The 13,161-nt window shown below is 35.8% G+C and overlaps 1 protein-coding gene across 2 annotated transcripts in view; it reads right to left on the bottom strand.

Annotated features, from left to right (window-relative positions):
- ADAMTSL3 (ADAMTS like 3) overlaps positions 1 to 13,161 on the bottom strand; it is a 628,767-nt gene that overhangs the window by 242,717 nt on the left and 372,889 nt on the right. For both annotated transcript variants that reach the window (XM_007479267.3, XM_056805881.1), the window contains exon 7: positions 11,348 to 11,474. In XM_007479267.3, the coding sequence (XP_007479329.1) occupies positions 11,348 to 11,474 (127 nt within the window). The remainder of the gene's footprint in view (positions 1 to 11,347; positions 11,475 to 13,161) is intronic.

Genomic DNA, 13,161 nt, shown 5'->3' with positions numbered 1-13,161 from the left:
TTCAGGTCTGGTACTCCATGCATTAGAAATAAGGAAGAATTCCTATATAAATTGAGATTTTAATTAGGACTTAAAGGAAACCAGGAAGGTCAGTAGTCAAAACAGAGAAGGGAAAGTATTCTAGGCATGTGGGACAGCCAGAGAAAATGCCCAGAGCTAAGAGTAGTTCTGGAACAGTTAGGAAGTCAATATTACTGGACTGAAAAATATCTTTTGGGGAATAAGTTGTAAGAAGACTGGAAAGGAAGGAGGAGACTAAGACATGATAGGCTTTGAATACCAAAGACAGCATTTTGTATTTGATTCTGGAAACAACAAGAAGTCACTGGGGTTTATAGAATAAAGAGGTGACATGATTAGTCCTGAACATTAGGAAAATCACTTCAGGGATTAGAGAATGGATTAGAGTGGAGAGAGATTTGAGGCAGCCAGACCATCAAGCTATATCAATGACTGATTGATTGCCTTCTTAATCACTTGTTTTCAGCTAACAACAGCAAATGGGATTCCCCTTTCACTAGTGTCTTTTTAGATTATTTCAGAAGAGATCCTTCAATGGCATCAAAATTTATCACTCCACTATTAATTTCCTCTCCATATACTTGGTCCGGTTCAACTTTTCATCTAAAGTGCCATTCCACTTTTTCTTATAGCATATTGGTTACTGATATGCCAGAGACCAAATATTCTACTGCCACTTATGAAAAAAGAATGTGATAGAAATGATGAAATATCTATTCCAATTTTCATTTGTTTCTTGTCTTCTTCTAATTTCATCCCTTAAATTTGAATCTCTTAGAATGATATGGCTCAATTGTGGTTTCACATAAAACTTTGCAAACTCATTTTTCACCCTACCATTAATCACTGTTTGATGAGGTAAAAGGCCTCAAAAGATTTTAGTATTCTCCTCCATAAAGTTTAACCAATGATTTTATTTTCTAAATTGCTGTTACCCTTACCCTTGGCTTCTCTCTCTTCTCTTGGCAAGAAGGTGAATTGTTTGCTTCTTAGGAAGTTTCTGTTTTCTTTTGGTCTTCTTGCTGTGTTTACATTGGTTAATCTTCCACAAGAAATAGTGGTAGTCTGTATCAATGTCTTTTCTCTTATCCATTTCCTCCTTTTAAGCACTTATAGCTTTTTTGAATAGGCCAAAATGGAAGTATTTAAATTACATACTACACATTCCTAACATGTGTTATTGATTTTTATCTTATCATAACAAGTCAAAAATATAGCTATGTATAGAAGTGACTCCCATGAGGGAAACCAATCACATTCTCATTTTTGGTTATGTTATTAAATGTTTTCCATATTTAATATTATTTAAATACCAAATGATAAATTATATCTGACATACAAAGTTGAAGCTTCCATATATTCTATAAGCTTTTGGACTCTTATTTCTTAATCCTGAATCATATTTTAAAAATGTTTTTGCTCTCATCTCCATTATCTATTTACATTGAAATCACTGAGAATTAAAAGAATATTGGGCTAGTTCAGATTATTTTTCTCATTCAGTCATTTTAATTGTATCTGACTTTGTTACCCCCTTTTGTGGTTCTCTTGGCAAAAGTACTAGAATGGTTTGTCATTTCCTTCTTCAGGTAATTTTACAGATGAGGAAATTGAGGTTCCTAGGATTAAGTGACTTGCTCAGAGTCACTCAACTAGTAAGTGCCAGAGGCCAGATTTGAACTGAGGAAGATGAGTCTTCCTGATTCCAGGTCTGGCACTCTAGCTACTGAGCTATGTGGCTGCTCATTTTATTATTGGCAGTAATAATAATAACTAGTATTTATATGACATTTACAAATTTACAAATTGCTTTACATATATATATATATAATCTCATTTGATCCTTAGAACAACTCTATTAACTTCGATAGTGAAATTCATCACCTCATCTCAGCAACACATTAGTGAAAGTCATTTTCATGGAAGTTAGTATTTTTCTTTGTTCATTACAAACACTATTAGGTAAGATACCCAAGTGTATCAGGAAACTGTTTCTTGTTACCTATGGATGAACAATGAAACCAAGTCCACTCACGCCTGTGTTAGTACCTCAAAGGAGAACTTGTAATCTATCCTTCCATTTCAGTGTAACAGTCTTATAATCTATTATTATTTCTAGTGAGATTGTCAGTATTGATTTGCTGGTCATTGGTTTGGATAAGGACATCAGATTTAGTAATAGCAGCTATCATTTATATAGCACTGTAGTGTTTGAAAAGTGCTTTATTATATTATTATATATTAACTCATCTTACATTATGTGCCAATGGCAAAATTGGTGTTTAGAGAAATTTTAAATAAATAAATAAATTCAAATAAAATATCTTTGACTCTAAAATCTTTCTGTCACTGTAAAAATGAGGATTTTCTTGATATAAAAATAAAGATTCCTTCCACTGATTGTGATGGCGTATCAGTGGAGTACAGAGAATTTCTGGAGCAGGGTCAGTATGAGAGGGAGAGAGCCAAAGTCAAGTTGAGTGGATCTAGCTCCTGTCTTTCTCTCTCTTCCCTGAGGGAGACAGATATCAGTTGCAGAACTGGGTTCCCTGAGGAAATGGCTGTTGGGAAATTAAGGACAGGTTTCCCCTACCAACTAATCCTAAGGATGGCCTCACTGCTTCTCCCCCAGAGTGGATCTAGAGGCAAACCCTAGCAGGGGCTTTGCCTCAGAGGAGATTGGCTCAGGAAACTCTCTGTTGTACTTGACTCATGTACCTTATCAGAATTATATCAAGAAGCTTCTCAAATCTGATTGCTTTATAAAGGTTTAATGGAGGGTCATTGAGTAAAACTGTGGGATGGAAAGTGGGGATAGGTTACCCTAATATTCTCTACCCAGTCCCTCACTTGGGGAGCGAGGATTTCATGACCCTAAGCTTTGCCGGACCGTTTCCCAAATTAATTAATCCCGCTAATATTTTATGCAAGCAACTGGCCTAAGAAACTACAAAATGATAGGTGCTAGGAGATTAGAAGAGCAAGGGAGTTGGGCTCTCTCCACCAAGAGTCTACTGCTCCACTTTGGGGTTTGAGATATCTTTGTCTCAGTTAAGAGGTGATTGGAGAAATCAGATTGAAGAAAGATCCTAACTAGTAAGTTTGAATGTAGGAACAGGATCCTCTCAGGTGGCTTTCAGTGAATCCTCAGCCCAGAGCAGATCTTATCAGGTTAAGGACTCAGATCAAAAGCCCCCAGAATTCTCTAGCTCTTCCTCAGGTCACTTTCCTTCCCAGAATCCTTTGCTTTCCAACTAATGCTCCCAAAATTTTACCATGCACCCATCCTTACAGTTACCCTTCCCATCATATTGTCACCATCACTATACAAGTAGAAGAGGGTTACATGTGACTAAGGACCTTGTGTATTTTTTTGTTTGTTTGTTTCATGGGTTTCCATGAATAACAAATTCATCCTCTGGTGACTAACAGTGATGATAACCCTCTCTGCAGTTAGCTAGGCTTGGACAGCACATACACTCTGTTGCCCAGACTGTATTCAAAACCCAAATATATTCTGTATTCTACCAAAATGGTAGAACTTGACAGAGCTTATAACCTACTGATACCATCTTTGAAAAACTAATGTCACTCTTATGCAATGATAAAGCATAAGAGTAGAAATTTTATGAAGGACAACAATGACAAATATGCAAATTTTGAATAAATACAAATAATCTTCTATAGAGTCATGTAAAGCAGAAAAAAGCAGAATCAGATTTAAAATATCATGACCAAATGCTGATAAATATACAATGAGGGTAAGATTGAAAAAAAGACATAGAAAATAAATAATATCTATTATTTTAAGTTTAAAAATATACCTCTCCTTTAAGATAATTATAATTATAAATAGCCTATTATGGTTTCATCATGGTTCTATTTATTGTGCTGACTTTGTTGATATTCTTATTATGTTTGAAATAATGATTTTTTTCAAAATGCACATGTAGCTTATGCACAATTGCAACTTAGGGAAGAATATAAAAACAGGAATAGACTTGGAAAAGCAACAAAGGTATTATTCAAGGAATGATACGTAGACTGGTCTGATGAGAGTACAGATCTGCAGAAAAGTATGAGATAGGCATGTAAACATCACAGCCAAATTGATGGTAGGTGATGAGGTCTTACCAGTTAGATATTGAAGTCTACTCTAATACTGAGCAGAAATCCCAGGGGATCTGCTTGTGTGAGCTGAAGGTGGCGAGGGAGATCAGGTAAGAAAGCTAAATGCCAAGGAGGGAGCTGACATGGAAGATACCAAGGGAGCAGGTGTAAGTGGAAGCTGAGCACTCAATGAGTCAACTAGAATGGAATGAAGTGAGGAAAAGACTGTCTAGAAGAACAGATTAAGAGGAGCCAATCAAAACTGTAAAGCTAAAGTCAAAATCAAGGAAAAACTTGTTGGAACTACAGCAAAGTTTATCTTTGTGGAAACAATATGTTGAGTAACAAATTAACAATGAATCTTTTGAAGAAGTCTTTTCCAAATGTTCTCAAAGGATCACATATTGATCTGAATATGGTCTTGAAAGGTACTAGATTGCAGAAGGCCTTCAATATCAAATTAGGAAGTCTAATATTGTAAACCTCAAAATTTCTTAGACTTTCAAATGTTGGAAATTTCACCATTGGGAAATTTCATACTTGAAAAATTTCCTATTGATAGTGGGTCTTGGCTATTGGAATGTGAACCCCATTGGCATGGGAGGTTCTTCCTCCTCCCTTCTTAAGATTACTTTAGGACAGAAACCTTTTGCTGAACAATGGAAAGGACTTTGACCTATGCTTAAGCATAGAACAGGAATTTCTTTGAGTCATGATTGATTTTAGAATTGATACAATGGAGATACTTGGAATGACAGAACCAAGTCTTGTAAATTGCAATCTCCACCCTATTCAGTCCTAACAGGATTTAGGAAGGGCTGCAGCATAGATCAAAATTTAATTATTCCAATCTCCACCCTACTCAGGGTAACAGGATTTAGGAAGGGCTGCAGCAAAGGATCAAGATTTAATTATTTGAGAATATGACCTTCAACAGACATGTGCAAAGCCACAGACCTCTGGGAGGTCCTGGGTTAAGCTAGAGCCACCATTGGCACAGGGAAAATGATGGACAGTGATTGGTAGATGTGAGAACTGAGGGGAGGGAACTTGGATGGTTTCCTTAAAGATAGAGGGGTCTGAGGACCAGGGGGGTTGGTTGGAGAGTTTTGGCTCTGAGTGGTTGGAGATGTGCTCTGAGAAGCTTGCTCTGAAGGAAGCTGGAGGTGGAGGCCCCGGAGACTGTTTCTCCATTTTGGTCACGTGAGTAATAGGGACTGATCTCCTTTCTTTGCCCCAGCTTTCTAAGGGCTTGGGCCTTTTGGCCCAGCCTAAACAGAGGGGGTATTTAAGCCCTATTCCCTTCTCTCCCCTTTCTCTCTCTCTCTCTCTCTCTCTCTCTCTCTCTCTCTCTCTCTCTCTCTCTCTCTAATTCCTTTCTTCCTCCTGTTTGTAATTAAACTCTATAAAAGACTGACGGCTGACTTGAGTTTTCATTTAGGAATTACATAGCTGAATTCCTTGGCGACCTTAAATTAATATATATCAGTCTTTTAAAGTGATTTCCTTGTCACAATATTTAATCAATATGCAAATGAGAGCTATTCAACATTTCAGGGTGATATGAGAAGAACTGTACATTTGGAAAATTCCGTTAATTTCACCCAAGAGCAGGGCTCTGTTGGTGTATTTTGTCTAACTAGAATTCTTTGCATGTACTGTCTTTGACCCCATGTGATTTTGGACTTGGAACCCATTTCTTATGGCCCAGCATTTATAATCTTATAATCACTCTACTTCTACATTTCTACCTATCTTGGAACTCCCAGTGTAAATGGTTTTTTTGCATAACTTTTTACATTACTATTTGTTTCTTCCTTAGCTGATTCATGGTTTGAACCAGACTTCCTTTCTGTTGTGCTAATTAGGGTCTGGGTATCTTTCATACTTATATCTTCCCTAACCATTTTCATTTGGTGCTCATACATAATTGACTACTATCAATCTCTACCTCGTAGGCAAAGCCTCCTTGGATAGTCCTAGCCTCCGTTTAGCCCAAACTTGGCAGCATCTCTCATTTGGAAATTAATTATACACTACCCTACAACAAATTTTCTATTCTTCTCTTAACTACTATTAAAATTGTACAATATCTATTCTTTATTGTTGATCATCCTTCATTTTCTTTTCTTTTTTAAAAATTCCTTACTTTCTGTCTTAGAATTGATACTGTGCATTAGTTCTAAGTCAGAAGAGGGGCAAGAGCGAGACAACTGGGGGTAAATGACTTGCTCAGGGTCACACAACTAAAAAGTATCTGCAGTCACATTTGAATCTGGGACCTCCTAACTCTAGGCCTGGCTTTTTATCTAATTTTTATCTAATATCTAACTTATCTATCTGCCCTTTGCTCTTCATTTTCAAAAAGAATTATTTATATATATATGTAATATATATATATATCTATATATCTTACATGCACATGTTGTCTCCCCATTAGAATGTGAGTTATTGAGAGTAAAGAGTGATTTTGTCTTCCTTTGTACCTTCAGTGCTTAGCATAGTATCTAGCACAGACTTCATAAATGCTGACTGCCTGATTTAAATTAATCTTTCAATATTTTACCTCACAAAGCTCTTAATGCCTTGAAGGGAGGATCTGGAAATTAGATTTTAATCCTCATATCCCTAAATTAGAGAAAAGTTCTTAATAAGTGTCTACTGACTTGTATTATGGAGGAAGAAGTATGGTAGTGTTCTTGGGTTAAAATTCTGACTGATATTTAATACTCATGTGTCCTTTAGTTTCCTTACTTGTAAAATGATGAGTTGGTCTAAAGGGATACTGAGGTCCCTTCTAACTCTATGATGCTATAATCCTACCTATAACATACTTGCCTATTTACTGCTAAAGAAGAGTACTTCCACATCAGGGCAGGGACACTTGCCCTATTCCCTTGCTGTACCACTAAAACAAGTCATTTTATCTATATAATTCTCAGTTTCTTCTATCAAATGAGAAGGATGGACATGATGATTTCTAAGGTCTTGGTCAGCTCTTCCTAGCATTGATTGTTGCTGTTGTTTGTCCTTCATTTTCAGAGAGGATTGATGACCAGTGACTATTTCAAATTAATCTTCCAAATGGGTTGTGGGGAAGGTACCCAATGATGTGTACAACTAGAGAAACAATCAATCAACAATTATTATTAAACATCTACTATGTGCTCAGACGGGCTGCTAGATGGAGAGTGGACAAAATGCCAGGCTAGGATTCAGGAAAATTCTTCTTGAGGTCAAATCTGGCCTCAGATGCTTACTAGTTGTATAACCCTGGCAAGTCATGTAAACCTGGTTGCCTCAGTTTCCTCATTTGTAAAATGATCTGGAGAAGGAAATAGCAATTCATGCTAGTATCTTTGCAAAAAAAAAAAAAAGCCCCCAAAGCTGGACAATGTCTGGAATAACTGAATAACATCAAATGCAGTCAGATACTATGCTAGACTTTGTAGGTAAAATGACAAAAACTGAATGCTATCCAGGAGAGAATATGACATGCTGCTATTAGAGACAATGGCATATTAATGAGTGTATTCACAATATCAAGATAGGTCCCAGACTTGGGATTTCTTTAGTACAGGGAACTCTCAGATGAGACTAAATTCTTTCAAATGTAAGTTGACATCTTCTCTTCAACCTGAGGTCTAGGACACTGATGTCAAACTTAGATAGAAAGCAGGGCCAGTAAAGCATATCCCTGATGCTCACATATTGTCTAAGAAATCTATATACTGATATTATTTATCTGTTGTTATATTTTTATTTATTTTGTTAAATATTTTCCAATTACATTTCAAGCAAACCTGAGCCAGATTCAGGAATGTGGTAGGCTGTATGTAGCCTGCTGGCCACCTGTTTGCTACCTCTAGCCAAGAGCACTAAGAAATTAAATGATTTATGCAGAGACACTTCACAAGTACATGCCAGAAGCAAGACTTGTACTCAGGTCTTTCTGGCTGTGACGATGTCTCTCTGTCCACTATACTACTCTCCCCTATAGAGTCAGGACTTGAAAGCATGTTTTCACTCTGTCTTGCTACCTCTCATACAAAATATGCACAATAAAGGCTTTTTTTTTTTTTAGTAGTGGGGCAAGAGATACTAGAGACTGGAGAGATGGGGAAAGGTGATTTTCAAGGTAACACTTAAACCTACTTTTGAAAAAAATATGTAGGGTTTTTTCTGTATACATGTATTGACCTGTATAAAATGATTCTTTTCTTGTATCTGGCTATATTCTAACAATTATTCAGTTCCATAAAATTATGCATAAAGCTTATTTAAATGATTAACAATAACTTGGGAATCTATTTGCCAAGACCAAAACAGGAATTATATGAACACAACCACAAAACACTTTCCACACAATTAAAACTAGATCTAAACAACTGGAAAAACATTAATTGCTTATGAGTAGGGTGAGCTAACATAATAAAAATGACAATCCTACCCAAACTTATTTACTTATTCAGTGTCATACCTATCAAACTACTAAGAAGCTTTTTTACTGAATTAGAGAAAAACAAAGTTCATTTGGAGGAATAAAATATCAGGAATATCAAGGGAAATAATGAAAAAATGTGAAGGCAGGTGGCCTACTAGTACCAGATCTTAAACTGTACTATAAAGCAGTGGTCATCAAAACAATATGGTACTGGCTAAGAGACAGAAGGGAGGATCAGTAGAATAGACTTGGTGTAAATGACCTCAGCAAGACAGCATATGATAAACCCAAAGAGCCCAGATTTTGGGACAAAAATCCACTATTTGACAAAAACTTCTGGGAAAATTGGAAAACAGTATGAGAGAGATTAGGTTTGGATCAACATCTAACACCCTACACCAAGATAAACACAGAATGGATGAATGACTTGAATATAAAGAGGGAAACTATAAGTAAATTAGGTGAATATAGAATAGTATACCTGTCAGATCTTTGGGAAAGGAAAGATTTCAAGACCAAGCAAGAGTTAGAAAAAATTACAATATGTAAAATCAATAATTTTGATTACATTAAATTAAAAACTTTTTGTACAAACAAAACCAATGTAACCAAAATTAGAAGGGAAGCAACAAATTTGGGGGAAAATCTATATAACAAAAACCTCTGATAACGGTCTAATTACTCAAATATATAAGGAGCTAAATCAATTGTACAAAAAAGCAAGCCATTCCCCAATTGACAAATGAGTAAGGGATTTGAACAGGCAGTTTTCACACCATGAAATCAAAACTATCAATAAGGACATGAAAAAGTGTTCTAAATCTCTTATAATTAGAGAAATGCAAATCAAAACAACTCTGAGGTATCACATCACACCTAGCAGATTGGCTAACATGATAGCAAAGGAAAGTAATAAATGTTAGAGAGGATGTGGCAAAATTGGGACATTAATGCATTGCTGGTGGAGTTGTGAATTGATCCAATCTTTCTGGATGGCAATTTGGAACTATGCCCAAAGGGCTTTTAAAGACTGCCTTTTTCACTTTGATCCAGCCATACCACTGCTGGGTTTATACCCCAAAGAGATAATAAGGAAAAAAGACTTGTACAAAAATATTTATAGCTGTGCTCTTTGTGGTGGCAAAAAATTGGAAAATGAGGGGATCCCCTTCAATTGAGGAATGGCTAAACAAATTGTGGTATCTGTTGGTAATGGAATATTATTGTGCTAAAAGGAATAATGAACTGGAGGAATTCCATGTGAACTGGAATGACCTCCAGGAATTGATGCAGAACAAAAAGGAGCAGAACCAGGAAGATATTACACACAGAGACTGATACACTGTGGTACAATCGATTGTGATGGACTTCTCTACTAGCAGCAATGCAATGATCAGGACAATTCTGAGGAACTTATGAGAAAAGGACACTATCCACATCCAGAGAAAGAACTGTGGGAGTAGAAACACAGAAGAAAAACAACTGCTTGATCACATGGGTTGATGAGGATATGATTGGGGATATAAACTCTAAATGATCACCCTAGTGCAAATATCAATAATATGGAAACATGTTTTGATCAGTGACACATGTAAAACCCAGTGGAATTGCGCATTGGTTATGGGAGCAGAGTGGGAGGATGGAAAAGAAAGAACATGAATCCTGTAACCATGGAAAATTTTTTCTTAATCAATAAAATAAAATTTATTTTAAAAAATATGATTAATGTTGCTTGGATACATAGAAAATGACAATGCACAAAGAAAAACACTGTAAAATGGCAAAGCTTTTTTTGACCCACTTCTCAAAACCGATTTAGATTTTCACATACTAATGTTTTTTAATCCCTAAAGTTAAAAAAAGTTGAGATATGTTTGCAATCCACAAGGGAGACATATTTCTTTTGTGTAAGTCATGTTCATATTTAAATCATGCATGTAACAGAACATGTGGCATGAGATCAGTACAAAATACTCTGGCTACCAGATTAGACCTACACATGTCTTTGGGGAGTCTTTCTCAAAGTGTATTGCCTGTTAGACTAGGCAGGCAGTTGGAATTACATAGACTGCAACCCACATGTTTTACCTCTGCTGTCATCTCCCACTGCCCAGGGCATTATAAGCACTGCTAAACCACAGAGATCCTTTTTATATTCATCCCAACTCCAGCAGAACCTGAATGATGCTGTGAGGCTGTCTCTAACTCACTCACAGATGTCAGACAGAGGCAGCTCAGCTGATTCCACAGCTGGGCACAGGATAAACCCCAAACACTTACTAGCTTGCTCTTTCTAGGGAAGTTTGCTGTTTTGAGAGTTATGAGGGCAAGGCATAGTAATTTCAAATAAAACAAATCACTTGCCAAATTATCCATATAATTTAAAGGGTATTCAACTTATTTGAACAAGCTAGTTTTAAAAAGATGTGGCTATAAAACTATGCAACAAATGAGAGCACAAAGAAGAATTTACCTTCAAATAAGATACAGATTCCTTAGTACAGAGAATCAAAATCAGCTTATCAACCATAATGGGAGACATGTATTTAACTCTTTCCTCTTTATGTACCAGAGTAGGATGCCTTTCTTGAAATTCAAGTAACATTGTCTAGTCTAGCTATTTTATGGATGATCTTAATAAGAACTGGACCCACTAGTGTCTATGAGCACACTAAAAGAAAATGTTAGGCTAAGAATATGCTGGTGATATATTAACAATGCTGCAAAGAACATATTGTTATAATGGAACAGCAGATTAATTTTGAAACCTACTTTTTTCAGGAGAAACATGTGACTTGGACTGTCCCCTCACAAGTCTGCATGTTGATCCATCTCCTGCACAGACGCCACAGTTGTCTTCTTTGGCATTGCTCCCAAGTTGCCGATCACATCCTATTGCCTGCCAACAGCAACATCATGGTCAGAGGGAAGACAAAACTGCAGTAGAAATAGGTTTCAGAAATATTTTGTTCATGATGTTATCCTTTTCACTTCCTTTGGTCAGGACACATCTTTATAAGTATGAACTATGAAAAATTTGACAATGTGAAGCCATTTCCACAATTTAATGAAAATCTTAATGATTAAATTTGCAAGAATTGTTTTCCTTGTTCTTCTCAATATATAAAAAGCCATATTCCAACACTAAACTATTCATTAGGAATTAAAGTGGGACACATTCTCTTCTGGGCTTTTCATTATTAAAAGGGTTAATTTGTAGGAAAACTGTGTTGCATACCACCACCACCATGTTTATTAATGAAAATTACTTGTTTCAATGACACATCTTATGATCAGAAACTTTGTAAAGGAGCTTTATATCAAGAAAATTTGGGAATCAGAATATCATTGTACATTTAATTTTTTTCACATTAACTTATCAGTTTTCTATGGTCTGTCTTAGCAAAATAATATGGCAAAAGCTTCCAGAACTAAGTCATCAAAAGTATATAAAAAGGAAATTAAGCCTCAAGATCCAAATCTAGTGGCTTAAAAAAAAAAGAAATTAAACCCTATAAGCAGTTTGGGCAAGGGTGAGGGGAATTAACTAAAAACATTCAATGCAATATTATAGTAACCAAAATAAGTAGTTGTTGTTTCAGGACTTTCTACTTTCTTAAATCAATTAATCAAGAATATGGAAAATAAAAATTAAAGACCAATTAAATAAGGTATGGGGAATAATTACACCATATGTGAAAACTAGGGGTTATAGAACACTTTTTCTGAAGGCATCTGTCTAAGGTGCTGAACAGTGTTTCTATTTCAGGATTTCTGGCACCATCTTCTTTAAGTTAATAATTCCATGTTGCTTAATCAACACTAGTAAAGGCAAAGTTAATATTATATCTTGCTGTTTGAACAGCAGTTTTCCCTGTTGATGACTTCCATGGCATGTAGTCTGTCACTATTTCAACATTTGGAATGAAATTTAATGATGAAATTGAGCAGTATGTGTGAGTGTGTGTGTAATATACTACTCAAATTCCTGAAATCCTAATATTAGATACATGTCAAAAGATAAAGCAACACAGGCTCGAGACATCTTTAGGCATCACAGTTTCTTCTCTGTCCAAATTAATCATGTATAGATTTCTGTAGGGGGGAAGTAATGTGATATAGTGGAGAAAATATTGGAATTTGGAATCAGGAATGAGATTTGAACCTTGACTTTCATACTAAATATGTGACCCTGTGTAAGTAATGTAACCTCTATGGATCTTAAAGTGTTCATATAGAAATAAGAGTATTAAATGATATAACTTCAATGGTTTCACTGGACTCTAAGTCTCTGGTGCTATGATCTTAGTTTTTATTTTAGTCCATTAGCTGAACACTAAGACCCATGTACTCTTCTTTCTTGCTATACTATCTCTTGGTGATCTTATCATTTTGCTTCCCAAATGTACACAAGCAGCCCTCATCTTTCTCCTGAGTTCCAGTCTCATACTACTAATTGCCTGCTAGTTACCTTCACCTAGATATCTAATCTGTATCTTAAATTCAATGTGTCAAGAAGAAAATTCACTATTTTGTTCCCTCAATTCATCCCTATTCTTAACTTCTCAAGTTCTATTAAAGGTACC

The sequence above is a fragment of the Monodelphis domestica genome, chromosome 1, assembly GCF_027887165.1.
Source record: "Monodelphis domestica isolate mMonDom1 chromosome 1, mMonDom1.pri, whole genome shotgun sequence".
NCBI lineage: Eukaryota > Metazoa > Chordata > Mammalia > Didelphimorphia > Didelphidae > Monodelphis > Monodelphis domestica.
This window is presented reverse-complemented; position numbering and strand designations above follow the sequence as displayed.